Raw genomic sequence first — 19,906 nt, forward strand, 5'->3', positions numbered from 1 at the left:
CATTTATTAATCTCCGTTAATGTTAATTATTTGTTTGTAACTTAGAATGAACCATATTAGTAACTTACATTAACGAAGATTAATAAATGCTGTAAAAATATATGTTGTTTATTGTTTGTTCATGATACCTAATGCATTAACTAATGTTAACCTGAAGGACCCCACCACTTTCATTCAACAATCCCTCTTTTAAGCGTATAGATGCATATGCTTTATAATGTAGAACCTACATCTTTCATTTTATTGACGAAAATAGTCACATAAGAATGTGTACACAAAATACGTGTTTACAAACATGTAAATGGTCCTTTCATCCGCAGGTGACCCTCCACATGCTTAAACACAGCATGACTCACCAAACAATGCACATGTCCAAAGGTAAGCTGTAAGAATATGCCATTCCATAACCCCTCGCTTCCTATTCTATTCTTTGGCAAAACACGCAGTGGTCGTGTGACTGTGTATATGACAAGTGAGAAGAACATGACTCTATTCTATGATGTCAGAGCAAGTGGACAGTGCAGAATGTTCCATTCATCCTTCTTGGAATGCATTGTTGTGTCACACAGTGAGGTGTTGTCCAGCCGTTTGTGTAGCTATATAGGGAGCAGGTGCCTCGCAGATATCACACCAAATATATCAGCCAAGTGGAAACAGCTGTTCTCATTGCCTTTGCTTTTCAAAACTGTGAATGTATATGCATGGTACTGTGATTGACTGCTCGTATTAATAGGTCTCAAGTGACTATTTGAACACAATGCACTTGGCACAATGTTACTTATGGAATGGATTAGGGGTTACCTTTTGAGCTTATGCTCTTGACACATGACTCTATGTACAGGGATAAATACAGGTAAAGTCAGATGTTTTCTGCTTATTTGTCCCTGATGTTGTTTTTGAATCACGATTCAAATGGTTACATCAATGCAATCCCATACACGTGTAGGATGAACCTAATGTTGATTTTTTTTAATAATTGAAGAATATAGATTTAGATTAGATGAATAAGATTAAGTGTCTCACTATACCATTTGTCCATTTTCCTTTTATTCAACCTCATTTTGAAGATATACTACAAAAAAGACATATTTATCTACAACATTAGTCCCATATACTGTATGTACTGTAGACAGACAGACAGACAGACAGATAGAATACTAGTATATAATACTTTTAATTTAATACTTAAGAAAACTGTACATCAAAAGAATATAATAGAGTTTGGAATGTGGGTGCGGTTAACAAGTACATGACTGTCAGGATGGGTGTGAGAATTTTGTGTGGATCTATAGAGTTCAATACCTTCTGCTGACACCAGTTATATCCTTTGTCCCATTAAACCGTAGAAGATTAATAAACATTTAATTGACCAAATCAATGTGTTTCGCCAGAGTTCAAGTGATTGCATATTGCATATTTAAGGGTTGGCAAATACTAAGCACCATGTTGCATTTGAGGGGTCAAGAACAAACATGTAAATATTTTATTCCACTTTAAGGTTCTGGGAATAACCGTTTCAATGCAGAATTGCAACTACCCCTTTTTGAAAATGTATTTAAAATGGAAAATTCCAAGAAATGCAAATTAATTACCATTAGCACAGCCTGAGAACTTTCAGAATCAGCAAGAATCAAGGATTCATGATGCTAAGGTTTTTAAACCATCAATATCATTATCATATATCACATAATCACATTTAATGTTTTGGTTACCAGTATTTACCTATAAAGCTCAACCTCCTGTTAACACATTGCACAAAGGCTGTCATGCACACACAGTGACTGATCCATTTTTCAAATGGTGCCATCTGGTTTTACTGGCAGCAATTGCTGATATTTAGTACAACATCACAGTTCCTTGTGTATTGCAGGGTTAGTTCACTTTAGATTAAACATCTGCAATTCTTTAATAATGTTTACGTTGTTTAAAACTTGTATGATTTTCTTCCTTCCATAGAACATTACAATAAATATTAGACAGTTAATTAGTCTCAGTCACCACTTTCATTGCATCTTTTTTTTTCCAACAAATATGAATGCTGACTGAGGCTGAGATTCTGCTTAACACCTCCTTATATCTCCATACAGGTTTGAGACAAAATAAGGTTGAGTACATGATGGCAGAATATTCATTGTATCTCTGTCAGTAATCTACCACACCTGTGAGTCAGTAAAGCCCATAATTATGCCTGCTATGCATCTGTATAAGTCCTTTATTTCCTAATGCCTTCAACAAGGCTGAATCATTCAGATTTTATGCGTGAAACTATTTGCATTCATCTCAAACAGTATTACAGAGTTATTTTTTGTGCATCTGAACAATGCCAGATTCAAAGCCATCTCACTATTGATTCAAAAGAATAGAGTCTCCAGGCTATAAAACGACAGAACTCACATTTGGCTTTCTCACATTGTACTTTGAGACTTTCTTATGGGAAACAAGCAGAGGACAAGAGTGTGAGAAAAATTCCCTTTGAATAAAAGCCGTCTTTGGCATGAGTGGGATTAATTGTTGGTCTAATGTAACTATCATAAGAAACAAAATCATTCATGATTTGACCTTTTAAATAGACAGATTGGATTTGAAATGACAGTTTTGTGTGGCCAGAATTTTCTTCAACAACCATTTGAAAAGATCCTTTTCAATATATGGTCTGATTCTCTTCGAAGGCATCTGAGGCAACTGAAGGCAATTGTGGCTCTTAAAACTTTCAAAATAAATCTGATCATGCAGTAACATCAACAAAATATATCACTGATAATGCTAACAATGATAACAGTAGCAGAAGCTGGAAACAGATGCAAGTGGAAAGACTGAACTGCTGACAAAAAGAAACTGTATCTTCCTGCATTACACATACTCTAAAGCTGAATTAAAGATAATACAACTTGCAGTTTCAGTTCCATGTTGGATTTGCACAAGGAAGTTCTAAGTCAGCGAGTCATTTCACTGTAAATGCACCAGGGGTGTATCTTTGCACTTAATGTACTGTAGTTGATGTGACTGAAAAGAATGTCCAAAACAATAATTAACAGCAACACAAAATCATGTAACTATTTCAAGAAAGCCTATGGGTGTAAGTGGAATGCCAGAAAGCATAACACAGAATCACCATGTGTAATACAGTATGCTGAATATCATCTAGGGTTAAATGTCAGTCTGCATGGGAAACAATATCATAATAAAAACATTACTGTGTTATCTATGACTTTAGAAGTGCTATAAAGATAAACCTTCAAAGAGCAAGATTATGCATGTTTTACTCCACTACAATACCTTGCTGAGTCTAACTAATATGAAATAGTTGTGGGAACCCACAACTTTGTTAGTAATTGAAACATTCTGGAAAGACATCCTGGAGAGCTGTAGTGGCCCATGGAGAAGTGATGAGACATGATGCAGATTTAAGGAAATGGCTATGAATCACTTTCTACAGTAGATATAATGTATTCCTTGATGAACACACCATTTTGGGTCAGGACTCCTCATCTCCTTACTGTAAATCACATGGGAGTAAATCCCACCAAGGGCTGATTTTTCCCACAGACATCAAAGTGAGCTTGCTCCCTTCTCACCCCATTGTGGCAGCACAGTCAAATCCCGAAGGGTTACAGTGAGCTTTCTCATCTGGAAATTAGCATGGAATCCACAAGTTTCTTAAGAGGACAGTTGAGTTACAAGGGAACCGGTTTGTACTTTTGGAATGTATGAATACATACAAGTGTTTGATTGTTTTAGGAGAAGATTATATTGCAGCACAATGTACAACACAGCCTATTCTGAAGCAGAGGCGGAGCCAGGAGTTTTTCACAGGGGTGGCCAGGCAGGGGACAGCGATGTGCACACGTTAAGTCTGCGGTTGTACAGAGACAGTTCCACCTCTAAAATACTAAATTGTGCCAAAGACAAAAAAATGACCAAAACGGCAATTGCGAGTGGGGTGGCCACGGCCATCCCCTAGCTCTGCCACTGTTCTAAAGCCCTGCAAAAGTGTTTACCAAAGATAGATAGATTGAAAATTGAGAGATGTGTTACATAACTTAAGTACAGTAAGGTAACATGGTGTGCAGTACAGTGTAGTTCTCCAGTTTCAAATATATTTGGTTCAGGGCCTGCACATGAAAAGCAATGTGGGTCAGCATGCAAAGCACATATTAAAGAAATAAAAAAATACATTGTCCTTCAGACACCATCGTATATGGAATTACCTCCTTAGTCTTCAGGATAACCTATGTGTTCATGTGCTGTTTTGTTTAGTCAGTATGGGACACATCATGTATGAGAAAGTATAAAGCAATGAATCAAAAACATGAGTGGCACCCTATAACAATGCCATTGAATACATCTAACAGATGCTAACCATTTTTGTCTGTGGGTGTGAGTGCCTGAAATGGTATTTAGAAAAGAAAAAAAAAATGAATGTAAAGATGTTGATTGGTCCACAGCTACTGCATGATTCTGCCCTGCTTCTGATTGGCTGTGAGAATCTCACCTTAAACAGGGTTACTTGAGTTCAGTGACATTCTGAAACTGCCATGTGTGGTTTTGCTTTACTGCCAGCCCTGTTTATGGAAGGATTTTATTCTAAGAAACACGTGCCTCCCTGACACGATTGGCAAGCTTCTCTATAAAAGAGTTAGAGCTGAATTTGATCTCATCAGTTTTCTGTCTGCTGGGCAGCATTTGCTTCTCTTAGTAAATTCTGCTGAATTGGACATTCTTACGCAGTTGCCAATAGGCCCTCCTCAGATCAGCTAAATACTGTCTAGCTCACCGCTGACCACTAAAGCATGAAAACCCACTTACCTGCTCATAAAATACAACATGCTGGCACATACATAGTACATCTGGGGGCAATGCGAGAAACTGCCTTTGAAATTCAATCTTTGAAATTAAATACAGTATCAGGTGCCATACAAATTAAAAGTTTTGTTTGAAGAAAGAAGTTCGCCCACTCTTTATAGGATTATGAATTCAATAATAATTTACTGGTTGCACATTTACAAACTGCTTGGGAACATACATTGAAAACAATAGTCATGAAGTTTAACAAAGCATTTTTAAATTATCAGCATTGGACCCAGATTCAAATCAGACAGGAAAAAAAAAACTATGACACTGTGATTTGGGTAGCTTACTTTACCCACTCTTTCTCTGAAAAGAAAAGGAGCGGACTTTCCCTGGTAACTGACTGTTAAAAACAAAAAGTTGTGGTGTTAGCACATCACCCCACTGATCTTTCCTATTCAGAAAGACATCTGATTTTCGGTACAATGTAGTTACCCTCAGTTGGGAAACTAGCGGTGACACAGAATTAACTTTCAGTCTGTCCAGAGACAGATAAAAATATATTTGCGTGATTACACACCCATTCATCACGACCCCCAAAACCTAGTCTCATCCACGGACCACTCTCAGACCATTAGTCAATCTTTTGGCCACAGCCCATGTCCCAAACTCTATTACACAGAGTCGGGCTGGAAAAGATAGGGTTAGGGTCAGACATAGGCTACACTGTGTTTATTTGAAGTCCCTAAGAAATTATACACTTAGCTTTAAAACTAGCCCTAAACTTTATGTTAGCAAATGCAACCTTTGCGAGACATCCTCAGCCCGTTTGTTCCCTTCTAAACACGCTCCACACGTGCGCTCCCGCCTGTCTGCTGAATTTCTTGCTGGTCGGATGCATTATAAGCCACTTACATTCATCATGCGCGTCACCTGCTGGACAATCAATGTAACTACAACCTCGCATGTTCTGACTATCACACGAAATGTTAAGATAGATAGGCCTATCAATTATTTTTAATCAACAGATATGATTACAAGGAATGCTCTTAAAAATGTACTATACACACGTTTTCACCGGGCCAAACAAATCTACTCCTCGCCAAATTGGTTATTTAGACTACTTTCCATTTATGACTCACTAACACTTTGGACGGCCTAAAGTACGGGTTAAATTGTGTTGGAACTTTGGTAGTCTTTAATGTCTCGCGTGTATAGTAGCAAATAACTGGAACAACAACAACAACAATAAAACCTTTCTGTGATTAAGACATTTCTAAAATCAAAGAGAAAAAAATTAAGTCTTTAAAAAAAAAAAAAATGATATCTGATTAATAACCAAAACAACCATTATAATAATAAAAAGTATTCACAGTACTTTCAACACAACCAATCTATAATGAATGTCTCTATACAATAAAACAACAACAATAATATTAATAAAACAACAAGAAAAGACTGAGTGCAATAACAGGTGGACATCTCAAGGGTTTTATATTTTAAAAATTAATCAAATAACTTCAATGTTTTTATTTTATTATTTTTTCGATCTTATCAAGGCTTCTGTAATTCATTCTATAATTTCTTCTTTCTTAATATAAACAGTGAAGGCGATAAAATCGGACAAAAAAATCTTTCACGAATATGATAACATTTATTTATCAGAAAACGTAATAGACAATCCACTTTATGTATAATAAGAATGTATCAGCAACAACATATTTTTTCTTTTAACCAAACCTGCACTCGTTTCCTAAATACAACTGTATACAAACGATCCAGAAGTGACAGAGAGCATTTTCAATGTTACATTTTGAACAAAAACGCATTAGAATGAATACGAATTTTGGAATGGGTCTCTTCTGAGGTGAAAAGTTTGTGGTCATCGAGTTCTCCGAAAGGTTTGTTGTTACGTCATTTTCGCGCGACATTTGCCACTGTGGATGGCGCCATCCTCACAACAACGTGCGCGCTGTGTTCAGAGCTGACTGCGCAATTGTTTTGAACTCACCTGGGATTAACATATTTGCAGAAGGTACGTCAACGAGATATTTAGCTTGAAATGATGGTGTGGTACCTCAAAGCTTACACAGTTTTAATAATCTTTGATGTTACATTCTTCATTTTTATCCACTTAGGCCAACATTCGTGAAGCTCGTGTAGTGTATATTAGCCACTGAGCTAACGTGCTAGATGTTTCACCGGTTTTGTTTCGAGTGTATATTATATTTAGGACTACACATAACGGCTGATTGGCCAATATGCGCTTCATTTAGGTATCATCACCAAATGACAATAAATAATAACAATCCATGTCGTTATTTCAGATATTCAAGGTGGAGTTGGCACTGGCAGTGTGATTACACGGGACCTTCCACTAGCATTAGTAATCCTATTCAGTTGTTTTGTAAGCAGAAACGACGTACTACAGCATTTCTCTCGTGCTGTAGGTCATATAGCAGACGTGCTGTTTATATAGGCTACAGCTGACTGGTTGCGTGCACCAACAGGCCAAGAAGAAGCCCTAAGACATCATAGTCATGCTGCAGTCATGATGTACAGTTGTGAACAATTACTACAAATGCATGAACAGATATGATGCATTCTGTCTACCAATGCTGTTTCAATTATTACTGAGCTCTTACTTGGACAGAATTAATGTTCGATAGGCCTACTGTTTGGGTTGTGGATTCCTCAAGACCTCTGCATTTTAAGAGCAAAGGTTTTTTGTAAGAATGTTTAATGATAAATGCTGTTTTCCATTTAGTTTATCTTATGAGCAGGTGGTCCTAGATTTTATGCCTGCGTTTAGTTCATGTGTAAATTGTAAGTTATTGATATTTGCCATGGCAGCCAATTTAGACTAGTTTTTGGCAGTTAATTGCAGCCTTTGCAGAGCTGGGCCTCTTAAAGTTCACTCAAAAATGAAATTTCTCTCATTATTTACTCACTCTCATGATATCCCAGGTGGTTATGACTTTCTTTTTTCATCAGAACACATTTGAAGAAAAATATCTTGGCTTTGTAGGTCCTTAAAATGCAAGTGAATGAGATTTCTCTTTTGAAGCCCCACAAATCATAGACAGTCAGCATAAATGTAATCTATACGACTCTGTTAAATGAATGTCTTATAAAGTGACATGGTCACTTTTTGTGCGAAAATTTTTTTTTTATATTATTCAAATACTTTTTCACTATAATCCACAAGCGGTCTCTCTTGTGTGATGTATTCACATTGAGATGTTATGGACATAATCTCACGTTCTGTTCTCGGTTGAGGCATCCTGAATAAGTGCACCATTGTGAGTAAAGAAGCAGATCAATATGGATCAAAAGCAACCAAGATACTGTACAGTGTTCCTCCCGACTTGTAAACAGTGCTCTTCTGTCTGTGACACATGTGCCTCAGTTCTCGCGTGTTTCAAATGCGATTAAGTCACGCGTGCTTACCACTGCAGAATGGAAGCATGATTTACAGTTTAAAAAAGTACTTAAATATTTCTCTTTTTTGCACCAAAAGTGTTCATGTCGCTTTAGAAGACATTAATTTAACAGCTGGTGTCATATGGATGACTTTTACACTGAATGTCTGTGAATTTTGGAGCTTCAAAAGAGAAATCTCATTCACTCATTTCTGTTTGTCTTCAAATGTGTTCTGGTGAGGAAAGAAAGTTAGACACACCTGGGATATCATGAGGTTGAGTAAATAATGAAAGCATTTTTATTTTTGGGTGAACTATATGGGGGCCCAAACCTGCATAAATAATAAATGTAATAATAAATAAAGGATTAAATGTCTTGATAAAACAAATAGAATTTGTTTTTAATTAAATTTATTCCTGAATTTATTATTACATTTATTATTTATGCAGGTTTGGGCCTCCATAGAGTTCACCCAAAAATAAAAATGCTTTCATTATTTACTCAACCTCTATATTTAATTTTAACATTATTTTTATTCTTTTTAACTTTTATTTATTCATTTATTTTGCATATTTTTTTATTTATGTGTTAATTAATTTTTTATATTTATTTATTCCCACATATATTTATTTCCATATTTATATATTCCCATATTTATTTATTTATTTATTTATACATGTATTTATTTTCTGTGTGCAACATGGAAATGAGGGAGGTGGTCCTTGCGGAGCTCCAGTGCATCATTGGATGAGAGCTCAATAGTACTTATCGGGAACAGATGGACGTTCCACCTTAGCACCTTCTGACTCGCACAGATTTTGAATGTGCAGGGAAACATTTTGCAGAGAGTTTAACAATCTAGAATGTGCTGTGACATTCATACCAGCATACAGCTCTCCTAAAACATCAATAAGCACCACTACTCTAAATGAAACATAGTTATTTGATGCATGGTTATCGACTTCATTCGCATGTCGCGCAACTATCTAGATACATGTGAAGAGTCAGCTATAGATTTTTACATTTTTTTTATTGCAGATGTATACATACATGCATAAACGATCAGGGAAATGAAGCTTGGTTGTATCTTTTACAATGAACAATCATAACAACAGAAAACAATATTATGGATTTGCAGACATCAAAATATGAAGTTATATACGCAGAAAAAAAAGATAAGGACAAGGTTAAATCATATCGTTTATGAAACTTGCTCATTTTGTGCTTTTGTTGAAGAAACAGCTCCCCATTTATTTTGTGATTGTTGTATAACCAATACATCTTTGATTGACTTTAGCTCTAATGTTTTTAGCCCCACAAATCGCTATAGTTCACACGCGATATGGCTATGACCTAACGTCACATCAAAACAAGTCAAGAGTAATTGAGCACACGCTTCAATCTACAATAAGCTAATGGTAAGCAGGACAAGCCCACATCATTATCATTCAAGAGACAGAAATGTAAGAATAAATACAAAAATAAATAAATGTGGGAATATTTAAATATAGAAATAAATACATGTGGGGAAAAAAATAATAAAAAAAACAAATGAAAGAATAAAGAATGATTTAAATAATAAAAAGAGAAAATAATAAATAAAAAGAGAAAATAATAAAGGAAAAAAGTCATACAAAAATAAATTCAGGAATAACTAATTAAAAACGAATTAAATTTGTTTTATCAAGACATTTATTCCTTTATTTATTTTCTTATTATTACATGTATTTATTTATGTATTTATTTATTGTTTTGGCATGTTTTGTCCTCCATAGAACTCCCTTTAAGCTTGGAAATAGCAAATGTGCCCAGTGCTGTGTGGCATATATTGTCAGACCTCACACCATTAAGATTAGCAAAACAATAAAGGTAAGTGGCTGGAGCTGTAGTATAAATAGGAAACACTTGATCAAATACATTGAAAATGGCGCTATGTGGCATTGAGAATGCTTTATTTCACTTTATTTCACAGATTTTTCTCTCCTGGCTTTGAACTATTTCTTAAATAGGCTTTTTTTGTCACATAGCTTAAATCATGATCATGGCATAAAGAGCGGAGAAATGTATGCCACAGTTCCTCAAAGCCAGATGACAGTCAAATACTGTTCATCTGTACGTGAATCTTGAGCAGAATCTTTGTCCTTTTTTGATGGAGTAAACAATCGTTGTCTGTGCTCTTGCCTGTTCTTCATACGTCGCTTAATACAAATGAGATGATATGCCATATTCATGATAATTCATCTCTAGCTATTTCTTCAAACACATGAGTGGATTTGATAAATATGTCTGGATTGAGTTGTTTTAGATAAATGCGCATTCCTGTGTTTAATATAAAGGAAACCTGCATCTACTCGAAACCATGATCGGCAATGCTGTGATTGTTTGGCAACACGAGAGACCAATGTAATGATGTCATAAACTAGTAAAAATATGTATTTGTTTCTTGATACACTTATATAAGATATTTGTATGTATTTACCATTGTAAATGTAAAGTAGTTACATTTATAATACACAATATTTCTGTATTAATTAATTTTAGAGCCGTAGCATTCATGTTAACTCCGTTCAAACAGAAAGTAATCTTAAAGGAAACGCAGCCAAAGTGGACAAAATAAAGAGAAAAGGCTGAAGAGTTGTGAATAAATTAAATGTGTAACATTTTTCACTTTTGTTTGTAACTTTACAACTTGAACTTTACAAATGTGTGAGGACATAAAAGCTCTTTTTAAAAGCCTGAGTTCTTGGCCGGAAAACAATGAAAATCATGATAGGATTTTTTTTATTATGTACGAGGGCTGTCTATCTTGAACACTTCTAGTGGCACAAATGGAGACATAGCTCTTTCATTAAGTTTTGTGCATTTGTTGAACTGTAGATGGTGCTAAGAACCAAGATCAGTGCAGACAGATAGCTCTAAAGTTTATGCATGAAAATTGTTTTAGAAAAAAAACAAGACTTTATGGGAAACATAAGTAGATTACTCCCTCACAACTAAAACAAATAGAGTAGATTACTCCCTCAGAAAAGTGGTACCTCTAAATGAGAAAAATGGTCTGTATCTGTTATTATCTGCATTATTATTATTTTATTAAATTCAAAATTGTTAATAAAAAATATAATTGTGCTAGATTTACTATCTTATCTGCTTCAAAAGTGTGTTCTCTTAAGAGTAATGCAATGACTGGAAGTCTGGGACAGACATGCACTATCACATCTGCTTATAAAGGTGCAATCTAATCCTAATTACGTTAAATAAGCCTGCTCGCCAGACGTGTTGCCATGGCAGCAACTCCGAGACATTCCTCAAAAAACGTAACAATCAAGGATCGGGCCAAATGGTCAACGATTAAATCAATTTATCTCCCTAATCAACGTACGAAGAACGGGCCCCTGAACTAGCTGCACTTTTAGAAGCTGGTCTGTTTTGGTCTGATTATTACAGATTGATTAAACAGAGCAACTTTGCATGCCCAATTTAAAGCTTGCTTCATGGAAACAAATAGGATATAGATTTGCTGTTTGCACAGATAATCACTTTTTTTAACAGCCTTTAATTTCAGACTAGGTGCATGCTATGGCAAATGTTTAGCTCTGAGAACCAAACCAAAGATAGATGGTTGAGTGTGACGTCAAACACAAGTTTGCCTGGAACCAAGAGAGCACAGCTGCCACCTTCTGCTTGAAACACTTTCATACATTTTTACACTTTAGTTGCATTAATTGCTCTAATAACTAGAAGTTTGAACCCCAAGCATTGCTTACAACGATTTGGTCTGTCTGCAGAACAGGACACAAACACTAAGTTCTCAATGGGACATGCACAGAAGCTGTTCATTATTTGCCAGTGATTAAAAATGAAAACTCTTGTCAATTGCACCATGAACATAACCTAAGTGGAAATTTTCCTGTTTGTGCATGAGATGAAAAACCCCAAAAGCCGTCTGTCCTACCCTTGTTTTTGCAGTGTTCTGGACTAGTCCCTTAGGCCAAAATTATCCATTTAGGCCTATGCTTTGCACCAATAGCAAACTGTTATTTCTCCCTGAATTCATTCTTGATATTGTGGTTGAAAAGCGGACTGATCAACCCAAGTTTTTGCCTTCTCTATGCATTTTTATGTAATTTGAGAAATCTACAACCCGTTACTTTATAACTGCATTTGCTGTGATTTCTGTGCTGAGATGTGATGGGAAGAGAATATTGTATTGGATTCTAATGAAGAAGACAGGAGTGCGAGTAAGACAAGTAAAGACAACAGCACTGATGCAGAAATCTGCCCAGTGTCTTGATATAGGATATTCAGCAATAAATTTAAACATTATTTTGGTTTCCTTTAAGTTGAATTAAAAGTGTTATGGGTTTGATTTACAATAATTTTAATCTTTTATTTTGAAGTCATACTTTTTTTTTGTTTTATAGTTTCAGTAAAGTATTGAAAAGAACATTTTAAATGTATAACAAACTTATATAAGGTTGTTGAATCTACATATTGCAGCACTTCTCAAAACTTTTATAGATGTGTTCCACGTCCTTCTGTACTTCCATTGTTTCTTTCAATGTAGCTAGACAAGACTGCTGATTTGTTCTTTGCATTCTAAGCATTGAGAAACAGCCATAGTCGCTGGTATAAAAGAACATTTCTGTGAAGCAAAAATAACAATCGTATTGGTGTTTCACAGTGACTAGTTGAACTGATGTTTCGCATTATAGCTGTTACTAGTGTTGTCAAAAATACCTGTACTCAAATCATTTTTTACGAGACTAGAATTTCTGAAGGTACCGGAGTACCTTGTCTACCCAGCTACTTGAATAGGGAACTTTCGAATGCTCACAAGCAAAAGATGGCGACAAGCAAAGCTGCTGCGGAGTCTCAACTGAATCTTGTCGAAAAGATTAAGTGGAAAAAGCCAAGTTTGGAAATTCTTTGTATTTGAGCCTGATGAAAAGGGAAACATCATAGATCAGCAAAAACCTATTTGTAAACAGTGGTTTTGCAATTTTCTGACGAAAGGAGGAAACACATCAAACTTAATAAAGCACCTGAAAGACAGACACCCAGATTAATTCAAGTAACTAAAGCAGGTGAGTTTAAAAGCATATTGTCATTTGCATTAGGGCTGAAACTATTAGTCGACATTATCGACAACGGCGAAAATAAAAAATTAAAGAGAAAAATTTTCGTAGTCGAATAGTCGTTTGATCTTATTTAACGTAACATGAAATCACATTAAACTGTAATGATGAAGCATGAGAGTAGCACTGCAGTTCACACCTGATGGAGAAAAGGAAGAATTACACAGATCAGTCCAGGTGCACTCTAAACTTTCACAGCTTCATCTTATGTAGATCCCAAAGTATTAGGGAATTATAAAAAAAAAAAAAAAAAAAGTATATTCAGAAGCACTCTCGTTATGGAATAAGTGGAGCCGGAGCTCTTTAAAGGAAAGACCCCGGCGTTACATCTTAAATGCAGTTATATTTAATGCATTATAGCTTTATTAAAGTTCATATAATACAGAAGCAGATCATGTTAATAACTATAAACTCAGAAACTGGCATTTCTCTGTGTGGTCGGTAGGGTTGCAACGGTTGCAATCTTTACTATTATTAGTGAAAACAAGTTATATTTATTTTTGAGCAAACAATTATAATTGAAACCATTTATTTTATTGAAGTATGTGTTACACTTTTAAGAATGATGCGGCGTCCACTCTTGTTACATATGTGTAAAAATGTCTCCCTTTTGAAAACAAACAAATAAATAGAAAAAATAAGAGCGCTAATGGAATTATAAGAAACAGAATTATAAACATGATAAAAATAGCATGTAACTATAATATGTTATATAACTAAAGCATGTTTGTGTACATGTTATCATAGCATGTTAAATGAACTACTAAATGAAAAATAACATCAGCAGTGTGAGCTTTTGAAGTAATGTCCTATGATTATTAACAGTTAGCATATACTGTAGATGCAGGACAACGAGGCCAGACTGCTGCTCTGTAACTTTAACTCATTGGTTCTCAAATGGTTTTGCTTCAGGACAGATTTTATATTGGAAATCAAGTGTCGACTTGCCATAGATTAAACAACCTGTATTTAATGTATCCTGGTACTAAAACTGCCACTGTTGATATAAAACGAGGTCTAATAGATTATACCTTTTAGATTATTTCATGTGAAACTATAAAATTTTGTCAAATTGGTAAAGGTGAAGTGAGTAATTATTAATATTTTTAACTGTTTTGGTAAAGGAGCCACATCGGGCTTTAAGTAGTGCATAGGGGGCCACATTGTATTGCTTTTGAGATACAATGTTCTGCATTGATTTGGTTTTTGTATCTTTTAAGCCCAGAAATATTTGTGTACTCAATTTTATGAAGTGTATCTGTGACTAGTGAGACTATTCTGCAATTGCCTAAAGTATTGTATTGCTCTACAAAGATAGATACTTTTCTATCAGGATTAACTGAATAAAGGTGGAGATAATGAATGTATTTTGCAATCTTTACTTCCCTGTTAATTTATTATTCAGTTTTAATAAAAAAAAAAAAAAAAAAGACATTTATAGAACTTTTAATGTTTGTCGAAAAGCGGGCGGGTTTACTTTGCACAAATAAAAATACATATACATATTCATCTCTGGCTTGCTTTTGCTTGCATGTCAATGATTACCCCTCCATGTGTCAATGATGCCGAGATCATGTACTTTTAATCACTGAGAAGGTTTACCTGCAAAATTAGTAGCACCAAACATAACAAGCAGCCTCAAGAATGGACACAGAGTAGCCGTATAACACTTTTCCTTGAGCAGAATATTGCACTACAGGTCGCTAAATTTGTTCAAAGGAGAAAGCGAGACGTGCATGTTTGCCAGATTGCACAAAGTAGGTATTAAATTAGGTGGAATATTTCCAATTCGTGCAAGTAAAAATCTCAAACTTAGGGTGTTTCGTCTCTTAACTGGCAACCCTGAGCATGTTAAACGCTTGTGGAGACGCGTTAGGTCCCAATGCAAGTTAAATGAAATATCCAATGAAAAATAAAAACGCTTTTATGATAAATGAGCTGCGGGCCACATTAAACCATAGATCAGTTGACCAGTTGAGAAACACTGCTTTAACACACACTCATGTCAGACCCCCTCACTTCTCTCAGACTTTTTCTCGGCTGTGTGCGTGTGTCACAAGTTGACGAGTTTGACAGGCAGACAAGGAATAAATGAGATGCGCACGCCGCGCATGTGAGATTCTCCGTCCGGTTGAATTTTTTTCACAATACGGTAGACAAGCAAATGTACATCGTGGTATACCGTTGCAAACCTAATGGTCGGCGCCTCTTCAATGAGTTGTGCGTCCCGATCTGAGGGGGAGAGAGAGACTGCCTTATTGCAGCTAGATTAGAACGCGATGGCTCGCGACTTATTTAATCATAATATATGTCACTGCATTTCTTATCGTGAAGAAAAATGGCAATATGCAGCTTTATTAATACGAGAGGACTTTGCACATTAGTTTGGAAATAGTTTTTTATTAATTCTATTGTATGCTTGTTTATTTTTTTTTTAGTAGGCTACTTGGTGAAAACTTGGCAAATCTTATATAAGTGTTCAAAAATACTTTAAGCATACATTGTACAGTTGTGTTATAATTCAAAAATAATATATTTAAATTAAAGTCTTGCTCAATGGCATATTTTTGTTCTTAGTTCTGCTGCTAATGTTTTGTTAACTTTGTTAATAAAAGTGTGTTGTTAGTAACCTGTTTTAGTGTTTTGCTTTGGTACCGAAAATTATTTAGAGTACCTTGAAATTTCAATGGTATTGGTACTGACTACTGAAATTGTGTTACCGTGACAACACTATCTGTTACTATATTGCAGATTATAGCAGGAGTGGAACACTAGACTGGAACTGTCTGGTGTTTAATTTCTTATGTATAATGGTATGCATTTGTGTCTTATTGGATATAGCTTTTTTTTTTTTTACTTAAGTACAGGCCCATGTACTCCACTGCTCTGATGCAGAGAATAAGAACTCCAGGGTGATTCCAAAACCATTGTTAGTCTTAAGTTTTGCTGTTATTTAATAAAATCAAAACAAAGCATCTGGTGGGTAGCAGAAGTTAATTTGAAGTTTTTCAATATTCTAGTCTCTTGAAATGCTAAATGAGGCATGTCGTGTGATCTATTTGTGTCTGCAGTCTCACACAATGGATATCCAGAGCGCCAGCTCGGTGGTGCTGCAGGCTTTGACCCAGGCCACTAGTCAGGACACAGCTGTGCTGAAACCTGCAGAGGAGCAGCTTCGCCAATGGGAGACCCAGCCTGGATTTTACTCTGTGCTACTGGTAAGGGTCTGCTCTTTAAAGCCTGAATACAGCAGCTTAGTGGACCTGGTTGCAATAGAAATCCTAATAGAGTAATTTTGTTCTGCACTATTATGACAAAAAAATCTGTTTTTCTTGACTGTAGTTGTTATGCTTGGTTATCAATTGATTAATTAAATTTACATTAAAATATTATTTTGTTTTGGGCAATATCATATTCTTAATGTAGACTACACATAGAAATGCATGCAATACTTAAAGGGAAAGTTCACCCAAAATATTTAAATTCTCTCATGATTTACTTGCCCTCCTGGCATCCCAGATGTGTATGACTTTCTTCTGCAGAACAGAAATTAAGATTTTTATCTCGTCTCTGTAGGTCAATACAATGCAAGTGAATGGGTGCCAACATTTCGAAGCTCCAAAATCCACATTAGGGCAACATACAAGTACTCCAGACGACTCTGGTGGTTAAATCTAGATCTTCTGAAATGATATGGTTGGTGTGGTAGGTAAACAGATCAATATTTAAGTACTTAAATACTTCTTTTTCACTTTCTCCTTCTGTTTTTAGTGATTCACATTCTTAATGCGCATCACCCTCTACTGGGCAGGGAGGAGAATCTATGATAAAAAATGATTTAAATATTGATCTGTTTCTCACCCACACTGCAGAATAAATACCTTATTAACACCATGCCTACGCTTTATTAATTTAAATGGGAAATTTCTAGTTTTGTTTGGTTGCTCGCGTTCAGTGTATATTGTTTTTTACAATATACACTGAGTTGCAAGCAAGCTGCGCAAGTTGCAAGCAAGCTGCGCAACATTTAGCAAAACCAAAACCATTCGAAATTACCAAAAGTACTTTTCAAAGTGCTTCTTTTTAAGTGTTAGGTAATATTTATTTAGTGCTTTTTGTGTGCACTTTGAATAGAAGTGAAACAAACACATCTGTGCATCTGATTTAAAGCTATAAAGTCATTCAAAAGATGGTTGAGTCAAAACGACAGCGTTATAAGCAGTGCTAGAGCCTGCTTAACGGATTCCACTACTTTCTTTTGCTTACGTTCAGACCAAGATAACTTAAGAGTTTAAAAGGGAAGCTTGTAATTAGTTCAATGATTAAATACTTTCTACTATCCCAACGTATTGTGCAGAGATCTTGAAAACAGAATAATTCGTTTAACTGACCAATATAGTGTTCAGGAAAACTGTTTGAAAACTATGTTTATTTTTGCAATTTCCTTTGTTGCCACTAGTGGTGCAGAAATGACACTTCACCTTTAGTTAATTTTTTTTGGCCCATGGTGAAATTAATATTTTACACTTGTGGCAGGATGTAGCTCTTTGCAAACTGGTGCAGATAAATTAGTAATGACCTTTGTGCTGCATGGGGATGAAATGCTTTTGAACGCAGGGCATCTAATTGTTACAGTTTCCTGTCTCCTCAGAAATACCCTGAATCAGGGCTCAACGATAAGGATTTTTTAACGTCCTGCCAACATTTTCAAGTTTTTTTATACATCAAGTTGTCTATTAAAAAAATCTGTTAGGTTAGTTTCTTTATAATGTATCTTCATTTACCGGTATTCAAAAATACACTTTTGCTTGAAAATAATGTGAACAATCATCAATACTGAACAATTACAAGTCATTCTTGCAATAAAAGAAAAAAAAAAAACCAGCTAGACAACATTACATACAGTTTAAATTAGAATAATTTTCAAAATAATGTTTCAAAGAAATAAAATAAAATAAAAAAACCTAAAAATACATGAACAAGATAAACGATTGTAAGACATAGTGCAGCACAGCACTGGCCAAATAGGGAAATGGGCAGTCAACTGGCCAAAACCTCCCATTGATTGAACGCATAGTATTGCCCCAAACTCGCGCCACTGCAGTCAGTGTGGCTGTGTCAGGCTGGCGGACCGTGCTAACAGTTTTTGTCACAGTGATTACAGTTTTCATGTAGGCAAACCTATGAACAGCTTACATATATATTTGTATCTGCAAATAAAGCTTGGATAGAAGTATTTTAACATGGAAAAAGTTACACACTTCAACATTAATGTGGCTTGAAATGTCACATATGAAGAATGATTGTGTATAAATTATGTTGTAGAACAAAGCATGAATGTATCCAAGTAATGTTAACCGCAGACCTCAATGTACTCATAAATCAAAAACCGCCATTCTGAAAGAGCAATTTGAAATTCTCGATAGAAACTATTGCTTGAAAATGCACATTTTCTTCAAGGTTTTAGGACTACAAACTAAATGGTTCTATAATAATATCTCTCATGTTCCATCAGCCTCTCTTATCTTTTTGTGTTTGTGCCAAACTGCTGTCACTCTTCTGTCACCCCAAGCAATCAGCCTGATTTGTATGGACTTGCGTTTGGCTTGTTTGTCTATCCAAACGCTGCCTTTGCTGACCTTGAGGTGAATTACTGAGAGGCGAGGAGACGATTTTTCAGTCATGTTCACTTGTCAGCTGTCTATTGATCTATTTATCCACCACATTTTGAATGCAGTAAGCAACCATTTGCATCATTGAGGCAGGTAATTCTTGTCACAAGGCTTGTTTGTGCATGCAGTGGAGACTTACATTGCTCAGTAATTTATAACCCTTGGCTCATCATCTTAGCTATGAAATGGGTCTCTGTATGGACTTTTATCTGGCAGAGTGAAATGAGCCCCAGTGTCTGTGCAGCAGAGCGTGGGGACTTCAGGTTATGGTGGCCCTATGTCAGAGTCTGGTTGAGCTGCTCCCTCTTGAACACAGCTGCTACTAGATATTTATCAATGAGCATTCGCTCACTGTGGCTTGCTCCTCGCTCCCTCCACTCCTATTCCAGACAGATCTTGCTGAATTAAGCCTGAAACGCACTACTGTGGAATAGTTTTTAATTATTCAGAGTGTTGGACTTTAGCCTCACTAACTTATAGATTCACTTCAGAGACTGTAAAAGTCCTCATGTTTATTTCAAGTTCTTACATATTTAGAATTATTTGTTAAAACTAATATGCTGGCCTGTTGCCGCTTACAGAATAAAGGAAAGAGAATTCAGACAGGGGATGGATAAGATGTTGACTAGTCCTCCAACATCAGACTAGTTTATTTAGATTTTTTTATTTTTTTGCTTTTGAGATTTTTAGTGACAATACTTTAATTAGCATGATATGCTTTACCAGTTAGACTCTTTGACCTTGAAAATTCTCTTGAAAATATTGCGTATTTTAAATTCCCACCTTTTTAAAGCACAAGCTGCTGCAGCTATATACTTTCTCTGTTTCTATATCTCCGTTTCATTGTCATGCGTTTTTTTTTTCTTCAGCATCCCGTCATATGCGTTG

General features: G+C 35.6%; 1 protein-coding gene across 3 annotated transcripts in view; it reads left to right on the plus strand.

Annotated features, from left to right (window-relative positions):
- The first annotated feature begins 6,732 nt into the window (after positions 1 to 6,732).
- ipo11 (importin 11) overlaps positions 6,733 to 19,906 on the plus strand; it is a 180,953-nt gene continuing 167,779 nt past the window's right edge. For 2 of the 3 annotated variants that reach the window (XM_052107933.1, XM_052107935.1), the window contains exons 1-3: positions 6,733 to 6,823; positions 9,987 to 10,080; positions 16,418 to 16,564. In XM_052107933.1, coding sequence (XP_051963893.1) covers positions 16,427 to 16,564 — 138 coding nt within the window. In that variant the 5' untranslated portion in view covers positions 6,733 to 6,823; positions 9,987 to 10,080; positions 16,418 to 16,426. The remainder of the gene's footprint in view (positions 6,824 to 9,986; positions 10,081 to 16,417; positions 16,565 to 19,906) is intronic. The other variant, XM_052107934.1, reaches the window with a different exon arrangement.

Source organism: Xyrauchen texanus, chromosome 37 (assembly GCF_025860055.1).
Source record: "Xyrauchen texanus isolate HMW12.3.18 chromosome 37, RBS_HiC_50CHRs, whole genome shotgun sequence".
NCBI lineage: Eukaryota > Metazoa > Chordata > Actinopteri > Cypriniformes > Catostomidae > Xyrauchen > Xyrauchen texanus.